Genomic DNA, 16177 nt, shown 5'->3' with positions numbered 1-16177 from the left:
TGTTGAAGATATCGTCCGTAGAGATGTCTGCCTTCTATCGAATATAATTGAGCTAGATGGCATTCAGCTTGTGGTACTCAAAGCGACAAAAAATACATTTAAAAGAATCAACAGCAATGCCTCTTTCCAGAAATTATGACCCGGTAACTCAAGATAATCCACAGACTTTTTGTGATTATTCATTGCATTTGACTGAAGTAATCTGGGTGCAACTTTTGTTAAATGAGGCTAAATGTTTGTGTTGCTATTAACATGATGGTGATGTGTTTTGGCATTGACGTTTTTCAAAGGTATCATAAACCAATGTTTATAATATTATCTTTTTCAATTCACTGTATTTCTCATCTCCTGCTGTTTCAAATAAGTTGGTAAATAGTGTCTGTTTATGGTGGTGCTGTAATGGGCATTTTCCCAATCTGAAAGTGTGTAACTATGTGAATGTGGCATGGCACTGCTGATAAGGAGCATTTATCCTCCGTGTACCTATCCTGAGAAAATGAAGATGTGTGAGCCATTAGCAGCTAACTGCACTCACTATGAAATTTGCACCTCATCTCTCTCTGTAATGGTACCCTTGAGCACAGTTTCTTAAATAGACTGAGTCTCGCTCCATAACAATAAATTAACATTTGACCTCCGTCCGATAACGCTCCGGTGTCATGGCAACCCCTGACCTGGTAGTTGCCATAGCAGCTAGGCAGAACACCCTGCTCGGACACCCATGGTGACAGGAGTTATATTCCTGCTGCATCTTTCTTGTTCTCCAGACGTCTTTTGTGGATGAATGGTCACAGGGAAGGCAGCTGCAGTTGTGAATGATGGATGTGTGGCCACATTAAAGCACTGGTCACTACAGACAGTACAGGGTGAGCTGAATGATGCCTAGACAGGTACAGCACAATACAACAATGAGAATCTGTTTAGATTTTTTCATAATCTTTACATTACATTTTAGGATTTAAGTTACTGCAGTTATTCAGGGCTGGTTGTCCTTGAGCAAGAGGAAAGCCACTGCAAGTCATTAGAGAGCATTCTCATTTTGTTCTGAGATTATTTTGGCGACAGAACATTCATCCATTCCTTTGTTTTTACCTCTGTGTCAGAAACTAGTGCTTATATCGGAAGGGTTGCAGTAAGTGTTCTTCACCGTTACTGAACAGAACATTATCCCTGCTTAAATCTGGAAAAATGTTAAGCACATATCCTCGTTATGGTATAATAACCATTTCAACAACAGCGCAGGTAAATAAATTTGTTCCGTGGTTATAAATACATATGGCATACTTTTCCATAAGCTGTTATAATATATCATTATCCTCAGATTTTTTTATAGCATCCTTTGAGGATTTCTGCTGAACCCAATCTAGGACTCCTGTAAATGCCTATCAAGTAGATGTTAAGTCGTAGGAATGAACTCTGTGGTGCAGCTCAGTAGCATGTCACTAACGCTGTGTTACAGCTTTTATTCTCACTGGGACAACCCATGTAAAAGATAATGGGTAAAGGGATATACAAAAACATGTATTATTAATGGTAGAGCAATTGTCCAGGACATTTCTGTCAAACAATTTTGTTTCAATTTGATGTAATGATGCAGGCATTCAAACCACAGTGTTGAAAATGTATTGACTTAAGGTGTCACACTAAACAGAAATTGTACTGGTAGATAAAAAATAACCAAATGTTGTGTTATGCTTTTTAAACTTTGGTCTACTCACTTGTCTCCTTTGCTGCGGGCGATGCCAATGAGTTTTTCTATGCCTCCAGCATCACGCAGGGCTTTGGCGTTCTCCATGTTCTTGGTAATGACTTCGTGCAATGCGCAGCAGATGGCAGTAACAGTATCGTCTGACATGGCCTTGCTGGGAGGGCCTGTGGTCCCGGAGGTCCCACTGCTGGTGGCGTTGTTGTTGCTGCTGCTACTGCTGCTGCCCGGTAACCGATGGATCAAATCTCTCATGGCATATTTACCTGGTGTGTGTGGAAAAAATAAAAGGAAAAGGACAAAAAACATTTGGTCAAATTTGACTCTCTGCACATCCTCCCATATACAGTATAGACAACTTGGTTGGAAACATGATAAAAGGTTGTTTTAAAAAATTGCCTGATGATGGATTTTTGTGAGCAATACAAGTAACACGTACTGCATAGAGCAGGTGTGTCAAACTCATTTTAGTTCATGGGCCACATACCCCTAATTTGATCTGAAGTGGGCCAGACCAGTAAACAACTCCAGAAAGATCCGAAACTTTATCTGTGACAAAGTTTCTTGTCAGCTTGATGTTGGCAAATGCAAGGTGCTTCTGCTACGACAGCGTCCTGAGGCCATTGTAGGAAAAAAATACGGACCAGGGAGAGAGGGGTAATATTCAGAGAAAAAAACTCAGAATTTCTAAGATTAAAGTCGTAAATTTATGGAAAAAAACTTGGATATTCTCTGAGATTAAAGTGGTAAATTTGCAATTGGAATAATTACTTCTCTGCAATTTTTACACTTTGCAAAGTCATTCAGTGGGCCTGATTGGACCATTTGGTGGGCCTGATTGGACCAGTTGGTGGGCCGTATGTTTGACACCCCTGGTATAGAAGCTACTGGATTGACGACATAAACATATGATTTCCGATTACAGTGAAAAAACTATGCGTGGGTGAGATGTTATATTTCCTATGATAGTTCATAAACCCTAAAAAAGGGATGCTTTTTGACAAGCATTTACAATGAGTGTGGTTATGGATGACTGGTACGGTATCAAAACCCATCAAAGCACCTCAACAATATACTAAACAGAAACTTCAAAGCCTCTATCACATAAAAGTAAAATTGCCCTTTTACAATTTTCACTAGCAAACGTCTCGTGCAGCTAGTGAGTGGTTTGGATACCTCCATAAATCTTTAGTTTGAGGGGGCACACTGCAAGTCCTCTGACGCACACACACTAATGCCGACATGCTGAGGATCCAATAAACGTACAGACTCATGGTATTTTGGTGAAAAGGCTGGCATATGAAGAAAATTGAGAAAAAAAAAATTGACATTCGAACAATGGGAATAAGAAGTGCAGGAGATGCTGTCAGATAGGAAGTTAGTGAAAGGGGGGAGCAGACAGAACATTGGAGTGAACGGGACTTAAAGACAGAGTGGGGTGAGTATAGATTTACAAAGAGGAGATGACCGAAGTTGTGAACAAAACCTCCTATAATACATGTAATCTGAGCTCACCCACACAGTGGTAGTCTATAATGCTGGTCTTAGTTAGACCAAACATGGTTAAGACAAGACATAAATTAATACGATCCTCAAAATATAGATCGTTTTAGTTTAGATGAGAGTGGTTGGCTTATATTTAGATGCCAACATTTGTATGTTTTTCGACAAATATTTGTCTCTTAAATGTTACAATGATTACACTGTGAATCGTCAAATTTGCTGGGACATATACTGTATGTACTGTAATCGGGGGAACAATTGAGTGTTATTTCCTGCAAGTGTTTCTGTTTTTCAGTTACTCCCCCGAAACTCCACTGAGAGAGTTCCCCACGAGAGTGAGATCAGCGGATATGAAGATGACTGAGAACAGGGGCCAATAATGGAGGGATCAGAGCAAAAAGGTGTTTTTGGAAATTGGAAGACATGAGAGGAATTGGTGAGAGGTGAGAGGAAAGGGGAGATTGTGCTGACTGAGGTGGTGTGTGGAGATTCATCACACAAGAGTGACAGTCAAGAGGTAAGAAATACCTTGACCTTCATAAAACCTGTCAAATGCACTTGAATCATCTTGAGCCACCCTGGGACAAAATTCGCAGGTCCTCTTCCAGGTAAAGAACCATCAATTTGGATGCAGAGGTGATTGTTGAATAATGAACCGTGGTTAATTTCTTTAACAAAATCCACTCAATGGAACCACTAGGACGAGCCCCGTAACCCTGTTGCACATTAAAAAGGTGCACTTCAATCAACTGAGCGTCTCCACATGCATGAATCAGTCGACCCTCTCTGTGACATGTTGCTGGGTGTGAAAGCATGTCATTTAAAACGGTGTGAGTGCATGCCAGTTGGTGTGCGTACCCAGCACTGAAGAGCTGCTCAGTGTGAGTCACCATCTCCTTCTATATTTACAAATGCAAGTTCTCCACAGAAGTGCTGGATCAAATAAAGTAGATAAAACCCCAAAGTGCTACTGTAAGTATTGAATCCACTGTCGTATAATCTTCAAGTGGACCATTATATTCTCTCCGGCAGCTCAGAAAACCGGAGGCCAAAATACTCAATTTGCAATAAAGGCAAAACAGTTGTGGTGTTTTTTTGTGAAATTATTTTTCTAAACAACTAATTTTCACAGCAACACTACAAAACTACTGAATACCTATCGACTGCCGCTTTGCATCAGATGTATACTCTTCCGCAGCCCATGGTGCTACTTTAAATTTATTAAGTCTTAGTGAAAATTAAAAGTAAGAAGAATCCTTGTGGGGTACATATTTGTTCCTTCACATGAAGAATGCAATCACAACCAAATCTGAGCCTAAAATCTGTATTTCCTATCGTTCTGCTTTTCATCCTCACCTCTTCATAATGCTGAATATTTTCCCCCAAACCAATCCATCACTGTGATATCCAAGGAGCCATTACAGGCTGGTCCTCACTAAATCCCTCACTCATATTACCTCTAATAAGTCTTAAGTGATCTGGGCTGAGAACAGCAAAGCAACACACAGAGCAGTGAAATCAGATGACACTATCAACCTTCATGAAGGAAGGGAACACACACACACACACACACACACACACACACACACACACACACACACACATACACACACACACATGAAGGCTTCAGATATGCATTCACATACAGACATGAACAATCGCACACAAAGACACGCATGCACGCACGCACGAACGCACGCAAACACACGCACACACGCACACACGCACACACACACACACACACACACACACACACACACACACACACACACACACACACACTCTATCCATAAGGAAAGAGTTGTGAGTTAATTGGCCAAGTGTTATCTCAGGCTGGCAGGCTGAACAGAGGTTAAGCGGTCATTGTCTTTTGGCTGTGAGGACAAAATGAAGCTGCATCCTGAGAGGGAGACTCATTTTTTGACTGAATTCAATCAGAATTTCCTGACTGATTTACTGGCTGATGACTGATACATTCACTCTTTCTTGATTTAATGATTTTACTAATTTCCGAGTGAGTGACTGATTTATTAACAGAGTTGCTGCATGACTAATTTACTGACTGGCTAATTTACTGACTGACTGCCAGATAATTTGCTGCCTGAATGACTGACAATTAATTGATTGACTGATATAGTGAGTGACTAATTTATCAACTGACTGACTGTAGGGAATTAGGTATTAACAAAAGGAGAGTGAAGACTATAGGCAAAGACGTTAAAATTATTAGAGTCATATCCGCGTGTATGAGTTTGTCTGAGTATTTTCTGCTTACAGACAGATGCTCTGATAAACTGCTGTCAGCATTTCATTAAAATATCCTCGAATGTGTGTGTGTGTGTGTGTGTGTGTGTGTGTGTACACACAGGTGTGTGCATACATATCCCTATCTCTGCAACGTCATCACATGAATTCCTCATGGGGCGATTGAGTAACAGAGAAGATTATATAGGAGAGAGAGGAAGAGAGGAACAAGGCAGAAGAGGAAAAGAAAAAAGCTGAGGAAGAACAGAGAAAAACTAGCCACACATTAGCGTATTCTGAGACGAATGCAATGTCAAACACATCTGATAGCTAAATAATCAAATTGAGAGGTCCTTGTTATTTCCAACCCTTTTAATAACACACCTTGTTGGTGGAAGACGCTCCCAGGTTCTAAGAAGCATGACTGAAAGCCTTGCACGCACGCACACACGCACACACACACACACACACACACACACACACACACACACACACACACACACACACACACACCTCACCTTGACAATACACAAACATACAGCAATGCATGCACAACAACACACATCTCACCTTACATTCACATTGCTCGTCACTTGGCTTCCTGGGGTTGGTTGTTTGTTTTGTTCATGTGAGATGTTTATTTAATCTCAACTTCACAATGGCATTTTTTTTGTCTTGTGGGGGTGTTTTAGAGTTTTAGAGTTTTTTTTAACAAAAATACTTACAAAAAAGACAAAACTAAAGCAAAACTCTGCTCAGAAACTACTTGAGTCAAATCAAATCTGTCCTCTTTCTTACATCTAGACACTATGATAAATTATAGATTAATATAAACGAGAGGGAGTTACTGAACTTTCCAAAATGTCAATGCAAAATTCAACACATCTTAAAAGCTGAATCTTTTGATGATCTCGTTACCCTCATGAAGACATTTGTTTTGTTTCAATTACTACTAAATATACAATTTATCTCTTGAGGCCACATTGACATATTTAGGCATTTAGTTGACAAATGACTAACCTGAATGTGTTAGAATGAGTACAGCTGTATAAAAAGTAGAATCAATCAGCATACTGTAGTACATACTAGAAGCCAAGCTAAGTGTTAAAGCCAGGAATATCATTGGTAGGAAAGAGAGAAAATAAACGAGCTGTGGAGCAAATCAAAATAGATTTTTGATGAGTGGGTGGCGACTCCTTCTACTTTAAAGTCCTGCTGTGACACAAACAACCTCTACATGCTTATTTCTCTGTCACTGAAATGTGAGCTACACCTGGAACACGTCCTCAAGGAGAAAAACAAGCCCTGTGCTGTTCACTGCACGGTCTAATAAACTAAGTATTACACAGCTCCTCCAATATAGCCATCTTCACCTGGGAGGCAGAGATGCTTTTGTATTCCTGTTCTGCATTCTCTCATGTGTCGCTAAGTCCCGCTGAGCAGGGTGTGCTTCATCAGGGCCATAATGGCTGATTTGATTTAAAGAGATCCAATTACCCTTAACAATGGAGTGATTTGATTGTTTACTGACGGAGAAGGGAGACTGTTATTGAAGTAAAATTGGAGGTAATTGTCTCAGAGCAATGTGGGCAAAGATGAAACGGCTTGATTGGTTGTGGCGTCCGACTGTCTGAGAATAAAGGATGGTTAATACACAGTTATCAGTGAATGGGTTGGGGGTCCCTGAGGTGGGCTGCTGTACTCTTACTGGTACCAAAAGCTTCTGGCTGTTAGGTTTGCAAGGCCTTTCTGCGTTCCTTGAGTCTGTACTAGGCTAAATAAAAGCCCATGTTACAATGGAAGTTTACCACCGTAATGATAGACAAGCTGTAAAATCTGTGTTGTGAGGAAAGAAACTGACAATGTGACAACTGCTGTATTAAAGGACTACTCTGATGACTTTGAGAGTCATACAATTTACATATTCAGGTGAATATCCTGTTTGCAAACTATCTTTCTCTTAACAGATGAAGCATTGCGTATAAACATTACCCCAATGTGTTGATCTGATCGGTTCATTTGAAATGTTGTATAATTATTAAGTGCCACAACTAAGTTGTTCAATTCAATATTCAGTGCCAAAACGAGTGTTTCAGTGCCTTCTGAGTGAGTTTGAATCAGTAGTACATCACCTCATCGACAGGGGGCGCCAGATTCAAACAACAGGTTGTTGGGTTCTGTTCCGTGGGAATATTCCTTTATTGAAAACATAAAAGTTATGGTTTTTGGATCTCAGCCTCTGAGAGCTCAAACAAGTATAAGGCTATATACCAGAATTACATCAGCACACAAACCCTGGAGATACACTTAAACATCTATATTGTCATTAAGGGAGGAGGGAGGGGCATTTTATTGACACCAATTTAACTAATTTTCCCCTTACTATTATCCAAATCATAAAAAAAAATGACAGCATTGTAATGAGTTCTGGATTATGGGCTCATTTGGAAAGCAGCCACAAAGAAGTGAAAATATGAATCACATCCTGTACACACACAGACACAAACACACACAGACCCTGCAGTCACCAATTTTCAACATCCTCGCATCCTCATCAAGCCAAAATAAATAGGAATGACCTCCAAAGACAGTCTGATTCCCCACTGCAATGTGAGGTGTATTCCTTTTAACATTTGAATGAATAAATAAATAAATAAATAATTAAATAAGTAAAAAGAAATGCAGAGGAGAGTACACACAGATGAAACACAGCAGGTTAAAACAGGTTAGAAATGGAGGTAAATTGTAAAGCGGCATGCCGTTGTAAAATATTCTGCCTTCTTGTGTCTCTCTTTGATGTCTGCGGGTGACAGGTTTACAGCGTAACTACAGAGGAGGGAGAGATAGTAAGAGAGGGGGGAAAGGATAATCCCCCCCCCCCTAAGAAACTTGTGGCTTCGTTAAAAGCATTCCACTGACATGAAGAAGATGCCTGCTTGGGAAGAAATAAAAATGCACACACACACACACACACACACACACACACAAACATCCTCTATTTAAGCACACACTCACAGTGACAGAGAATTCTGATTGAGATGGTTAGATAGGAGTTCCACAGTACCGCTTCTCAATGATGATCAGTTGGGTCCCAACAAGTGGATACATTTTCCTGAATAAAATCCCAAAGGCACAATTTTGAATATGTCAAAGTTCTTTGGAGGAAAAAAAAACTGTATGTGTCTGTGCACCGCCCAAGATCACCTGAATATAAGTTAGATCCCACAGGGATAGCTGTTAGACCCCCCAAAAATATTGCATCATCTTTCTTTCCCTCATTTTTTTCCCAATGTTTTCCATTTCTAATTCTCGGTCTGTCACGCTCCCAGTCTGGCACAGTGGAGCAAAGGACGGAGAGTGCCAGGGAGAACAAAGTGTGCTGATAAAAGACATGCCAGACCCTTACACACAAGAGAATCATTCCGAAGGCAACACAGAAATGTCATAAAGTATCGATGCAACAGGGACCGAGAAGTCTGTGTCAACTTGGTATCAGTTAGTCAGTGGACATGGCCAGTGTGTCTCTCAGCCCGCTATAGCCTTCCAGAAGCTCACCATAGTGCAGTTTGTTAACAGCAGGGGCTGCAAAATATGGAAAAATTGGCGTGGTTGAGGAAAACACAAAATGGACATTCTCTGGTGATCTAAATATATTTGGTGTGGCCAGGAATACACAAAGTGGAATATGCACATAATGTCATTTTTGCTCTCTTGCTTAGTGCAACCTTTCAATGTACTGGAGTGTGAGTGTGTATGCAAGAATAAAATGGTTGGGTTAAAGGCTTGAAACCCTTGAGTTTTCTGCGTATAACAGTGTCTGACACATACAGTACACTCTCACACATATGCACACATTTGCAATCATGCAATTAGTGCCATTCCTGTGGTGCAGTAGTTCAGTTTCCACAGTAACACTCCCTAGCACTGAAGTCATCAATGCGAGACACAAAGAGGGAGAGACTGCGAGAGAGGGAAGGAGAGGTGTTATGAGCTCATGTCTATAACAACTGGGAAAGAATAATAATAGCAGATAATTGCAAGTTAACTACGACATTAATGCGATTAATCACGATTAAATATTTTAATCGTTTGACAGCACTAGTTATCAGTGCTTTGAAGGTGTTTTCATTTGATGTGATGCTAACAGAACTGCGGAGCTTCGACACCAATCACATAAGAGAACATCCTGATCAAACTTGGACGTGCGCTCAAAACTCGTGCCCTCTGATGATGAAACCAGAAAGAGGTGGTCGTGAGCCACTGGCGAGCTTTGTTTGATGTTGGAAGTCAATTACTGTAGTCCACACGCAGCAAGGTAGCCAGCTAATCTGCTATTTAGAAGTTGACTTTTCTTGATACCTTTTGGAACTGTCTCTGTGTCAAGCTAAGCCATTTTCTGTGATTCTCCTTGAGTGTAGATGCACATCAGGAATATATCACTATTAAATACTGCTAAGTCTCAATGCTTTGATTTCCTAATCATTGATTTGTTATTTTATATATCATCAATGCAACATTATAGGATTAAAACCTCTGAGCCACTTAAATAACCTAAATTAATATGCTTTTATAAAGTGTAACTCAAAAGGTTCCACATCCAACTTTGTATTACTTTACATCACATACTGTAGTTAATGCAACTCCTAGTATACTGTAGAACTTCATAATAGGATTTACTGTTTGGAATTTAATAAAACCTTTTCTGCAGAATTCACAAACCCAATTAGCGTTAGCACTTGGAGCCAGTCACTTCGTATAAAACACAACATTAATTCATAAACTGTCTTAAATTAATACAGCTATTTGCATTAATCACTCAACGTTGGTTTGTATGGATGTTTTTTAGCCTCTTTATGTAAATGGGAATGCATTTAGCAATTGGCAATTCAATTTGCAATTTTGTCAAGCTATTTGAATATGCATTTCGCAATTGACAATTCAACATGCAAAGTGGCAATGCAATCCTCATTTCAGTTATAATTAGTTTGATTCAAATAAAAATAAAAGCTCAATCAATTGCATTTCATATTGCTGTGGTTTGTGGTATTGCTTGTGGTGTCTTTATTCAAATGGCAATTCAATGTGCCAGCCAAACAGGTACGTCAGGACGTCACTTCCTCGTTCAGTAATTAACAGCCTGGGCAGAGACTTTACCCGACTCCTCTTCGACCACACAGACGCTGTTCTTCTTGATCGGTGAGTTTATACCTTAGATAACTTCCATACTTTATGTTCAGCCTAGACTTCAGACATTAGTTTATTACAGTAGGACCGTTGTTGGCATTTTCTGTTTGTCTACGTCCTCATGCTGAAGCTTTACAATTACCCTGGGTAAAGTTAGTAGCTTGCCAACAACCTAAGCTAACGCTTAGAAATAATGAGGATTGCAACACCACTTTGCATATTGAAATGTCAATTGCAAAATGCATATTCAAATTGCATGACAAAATTGCACCTTGAATTGCCAATTGCAAGGCAGATTTCCATTTGAATAAAGCGGCCAAAAAACCCGCCAATATCAAATGCAATTTATCAAATCTTAATTATAATTTTAATCAAAATAATTCAAATTGAATTGAGGATTGCATTGTCACTTTGCATATTGAATTTCCACTTCCAAAATGCACTGCCATTTGAATAAAGAGGCCAAAAAACTTTCAAAGGTTTTGATTTGGTTGCAAGCACAGCACGTGTATGGAAACCTTTAGTAAATGGTTGCTGAATTTGAAAAACAAATACAGTGTCGTTTTGGCATTCCAGTGCTGTTCCCAATTCATGTGTGTCAAATTACCATCTGTAAGTAAATGGGGAAGAATTACACTGACAGACGGTGTAGCAGTGAATGGGACTCATTTATTGCTACACAGGCGTACAGTACATTATGCAAATCAAAAACTATGAAGGAGGTGAAATCAGGAGAGAGACAAAAACGTTGACAGATGAGAAGAATGATTCTCAGCTATATCAATATGCTACTAAATCACATTACAGATGGATTGGAATATAAGCATATATATGCGCTTAGCTGTCAGTGCTCTTTCGTCTTTTTCATCTTCCACCCCTATTCAGTCTCCCTAGCCTTGCTTGGTCTATCTCTGCTCTTTTCCTCTATCCTTCTGCTATCCAGTGAAACAGTGCTTTCCAGAGGATTTGACACTGAGGTTATTGTGTGCGAAAGCTGATTGTCATCTCCGCTCACTCTGCTGAGCTCACATGCAAACTACCATTCCCCCCCAAAATTTTATTAGTAATGCGTTATATTACTGCGTTACAGCAAAAAGTAATACATCACTGTAATTGCATTACTTTTGTAATGCGTTACTCCCAACACTGTAGATGAGCAATGCAAAATGATACTACAATTAGGTGGAACTTTGATCTGACAAAGACAAGAACCACAAACTGCTCTGTGATATCGCGTTGTCGCTTCGGGTTTTGCAGAAGTGCATGGTGTAAAGAAAAAGGTGTTTGACTCAGAGGTTAGAGTCACTGTGGTGAATAAAGCTTGTGAACATATGCCAAATGGGGCCTCTACCTTTTTTTCTGTCGTATCAAATCACACCTTGACAAGAGCAAAGGCTCAACCCTGACTGATCCCTCTTACTTTTTTTGCTCTCTCCATTTCCCCCTCTTCCTCTCGGATCTTTCTGTGTTACTGTGACATTGTGTGTCTTTAAGGCTGTGAGGAGTGCTAGTGTCTTTTTTCAATTTTTCCCAATGAGGAGCGAGCGTGTGCAGCCGCAGACAAAGAGACAAAGCGCTATACCAAGCGTCTTTTTTCAGGGCACTCCGATTTTGTTGTGCAGCCACTCCGAACGCTTCTACATGTTGTTGAAAATCTTTGAACTTTTTCAGAAAGGCGGTGGTGTGAAGAGAAAGAAAAACACTATATGGACACAGGCCCTAACTCCAATATTTACCATTTGGCTGTCTCAACAGAAGAAGAGAAGTTGATGTGCTGAATTTGGAATGTAAACCGATGATTTCTTCTTTTGATACTGATCAATTTTATGTGACATTATGCGGTCTAAATAATGTTTTATAGCTAGCGAAACACAGCCAGGTTACCATTACCTTGTTGTTCCCTGAACCTGAGAGGGTTGCTGGCAAAAACAATCCCACAGAGAATCAACAACCCTCCCTGCAGCTTCATACAGTTTCCAGCTGCTCCTAGCTCATTATTTATGTTTGCCAGTGTGTAAAAACCACAACAGTGTCGGTTAATATAAAAGAATTCTTTCAGTCAAAAAGATAGAGACTAATTAACAGAGTGGCTGGTGAAACAAAACATCGAGCAAACTTAAGAAAAGGAGATTTTCTTTTATTATTTGGAGGACCAAACCAGGGATATGTCATTAAATACTTACTTTCTTGTGTAAGCAATGGGATGGGATGCCCATGATGCTCTTACACTGCTGGATGTAAAATATGTACTGACACTTGCTTGCCAACATTCCAGTCATACGAAGGTGATAAATGACTGGCCAGTTTAGAAGTCTTTCTGCCACAAATGGCTTAAGGAAGCTTTAAAGGTGCAATATGTAATACTGACAGCTAGTGTTACTGCAGTCCAAATTCAAAATACTGGAGAGAGTCGTCTCCCCCGCCCCCTTCTCCCCAGCGTCGAAGTTCACAGTGGTTGCCAGGTTGAGAACACAGTATCCAACAATGTTGCTAGACGCTAGTCTCACATAGTCAGACATTACTCCACAGTGCAGCGGAGTAGCTAATATTAGATGCTGGCTATGTTGACAGTCATAAAAGCCCGTGCTAATGCGGAGCTCTGTACCCGACTGACAGACACACTTTCTCGGCTTAAAATTACTGCAACAACCACTGCAACACCACTACCTTGCCGTCCTCTCTACCCGACTGACAGACACACTTTCTCGGCGTAAAATTACGGCAAGAAAACGCTAAAAACACCCATACCTCGCCGTCCTCTCCTAGTCTCGCTTTGCCAGACTATCCACATGCTGCGGAGCGGATGTGGGTCTGGTTACTCCACACAGCATTCCGGGATGGGAAAAAAACGTTTTCTGGTTTATTGGCATTTCTTTAAACCAATGAAAATCATCATGGGTGGCACTAAGCTCCACACAGAGCCACTTTAAAATAGTCGTGCAAGAGAAAACTCAGATTTGACAGATAGTCTAGCCTAGCTGTCTGGATTTACCCTGCAGAGATCTGAGGAGCAGTTAACCAGAGTCCTCATAAATCCACCAGAGTTTAAAATTCTAACACAAAGAAAGCGGAAGGAAACGGATGTTGGAGAAAATACATGCATCCTGCGGCACCAGGGCCAATAATCGGTCTATCCCTAAACTCGAGTACTCTATATAATTCAATGTGAGTACACAAATGTTGAAATGACTGAACATGCCGTTTCCTTGAAGCTGTGATAAATAAGCCTGAAGCTAATGCTTACCTGTTCGGGAGAAAATTAGCCAACTCAGCGTCCTTTTGGGCTCTAAAGCTGTCTCCATCTTTAAAATACATCTCCAATATTTACCCGGTATTTATGCAACTGTTTAGAAACACTGAGGTTTTTTAGGTTGGGTAGAATCTATCTCCGTTGATACAGTTTGTTTGTTTGCTGCATTCATGGCTGTACTAACGTTACAGCTGTAGCGTGCTGGGTTTTTACAGGTATATCTGGCAACCCGGCCCAGCTGTCAAACTGGGCAGTTGATACCAACATATACCTTTAATACATCTGCTTTTGGAGGATTGAACCAAATTGAACCGAGAACTTACTGTATCACCTATCAGCTACATTAGACGATTTATTTTTCAATAATAATCTTAACTTGCATGACTGTCAAAACCACTATAATCTCTCTTAAGATCTCTATTTTCTTTCCCAGGTGTGTCTATTTTTAATCAAATTTGCCAACACTCCCTGACGGTGTCAGCCATGGTTGCTACAGGAGAATGACGATCTGCAATGCCCCCATATATCTCTCTCTTTTTATTATATATCTCAATTAGTCTCCATCCCACTATCTCTGTCGTATTGTCTTTCTCTTAAGTCTCAGAAATAACACAGGGGGAGCTAATCACACGCAGGATTTAAACCATGTTATCCTGCTGCTGAATAAGTCAAGCGTGTTTATTTAAATGAAAATGCCAAACACATTTGAATTGATTTTCCCTGTGAATTTTTAAGTAATTACATTATTCCATCAGCCTGTGTTTTGCCTGCCTTTCTCTCTATGAAGCACACATTCACGTGTCTACCTCTCTTTCCATGATTCTCCTTTTTATCTTTCTCTACTTTCTCTATATTTCTATATTTTAATCAATTAGAGAACATTTGATTGATTTCATTGTAAAAGGTCAAATAAAGGAATTGCTTTAATCGTGTGTGGACCTGTACTTTAATTGTATTCAAATCAAACAGTTATGTTGACCATGTAAGAGCAAATGGCTCAATCAGACTTAATGTAAAGGAAATACACTGCAGTTACAAGTCTATTTGAGGAGATATGGATGAAGTGCTTCCATATTGTATTATCTTATATCTGGATGTTTGCATATCACAGTTACAGTGGATTTGGAAGGCAATCCGAGGGATGACATGCAAAGGTCCTTCTAAATCATTTAAGCCAATACACCTGCAGGTTCATTGAAGAAAGAAAAACAAACAGACAAACAAAACATAAACAAAAACCATTCAGGTCGAACTGATAAGTGTCTTTGTGCGAAAGGCTCCAATTATCCTGTAATCTGCTGCCGTGGGCCAGACAGACCATCACAGAATGGGCGCGTTGAGCTTCGCCGGTGGCATTCCTTGCCGTTCTAACAACGCTCCGGCAAAAACCCAGAGAGGCTACAGAAGCCCCTCGCCTGAGACTGAGGGTAGCAGGGTTGCTATAGAAACCACTGAGCCCACCAAGAAGCCAAGATAATCAGAGATACCAGAGACAGAAAGGGTAATGCCACACATGCACACACAAACATATTTGTAGACACAGAAGGAAACACACACACACACACACACACACACACACACACACACACTGCCCATGCTGCCGGTATCTCTCTCCCACTTTCCTTCTTTCTCCTTTCCCCAGACTTTCTCTCTTAACTACATATTTTTTTTACATGTTTTTTCACATTACTCACCCCCTACATTGTCTTTCCTTAATAGTGTAATTTCTTACAAACACAGCTTGGGCTTAATTGAAGGGTGAGCCCATTATCTTTAGAGTTTTTTTTATTTCATTCTGTAGCTTTCCAGTATAGTGTTCCTTATGTATTCAAATCCAAACTTTGCCATTTTGATCAAAGTAAGTATGTTTTAGTGTCAAATGCTGTTATCCCAAGACCTTCTAAGAACCTTTCCACACATGACTAGATGTAGGTTGTAGGTTTCTGTATGATGGCGTTGCAGAAGCAGACAGGAAGCTGAACAAAGTATTGCTATGGACGCCGCGTTCAGGTCAGAGCAGAAAGTCACAATAACACAAAATAACCAACCAATCAATCCAGGGATAGCATCTCCCGTGTTCTACAAGGTAAAGTTACTGTTTTGGTCAAATAATTGTAGCTTTAAATAGAGCAACATGTAGTGCTGTGGATGGGGGTACCAGCAAAACGCATTTTAGCCACTTCAGAAAATGACCACTTAAAAAAAAAAAATATTAGTTTAAGTTTATGTGTATTTAGACTATTTATACCGCTTTCCCTTGCCGTCAGACAGCCCTTTCCAAAAGGGAACTG

General features: G+C 40.1%; 1 protein-coding gene across 6 annotated transcripts in view; it reads right to left on the bottom strand.

Moving 5' to 3' along the window:
- ctnnd2a (catenin (cadherin-associated protein), delta 2a) overlaps window positions 1-16177 on the bottom strand; it is a 270891-nt gene that overhangs the window by 22505 nt on the left and 232209 nt on the right. For all 6 annotated transcript variants that reach the window (XM_036006801.1, XM_036006802.1, XM_036006809.1 and 3 more), the window contains one exon: window positions 1719-1971. In XM_036006801.1, the coding sequence (XP_035862694.1) occupies window positions 1719-1971 (253 nt within the window). The remainder of the gene's footprint in view (window positions 1-1718; window positions 1972-16177) is intronic.

The sequence above is a fragment of the Sander lucioperca genome, chromosome 1, assembly GCF_008315115.2.
Source record: "Sander lucioperca isolate FBNREF2018 chromosome 1, SLUC_FBN_1.2, whole genome shotgun sequence".
Classification (NCBI taxonomy): Eukaryota; Metazoa; Chordata; class Actinopteri; order Perciformes; family Percidae; genus Sander; species Sander lucioperca.
Note: the sequence above shows the minus strand (reverse complement) of the source record. Positions and strands in the feature narration are given on the sequence as shown.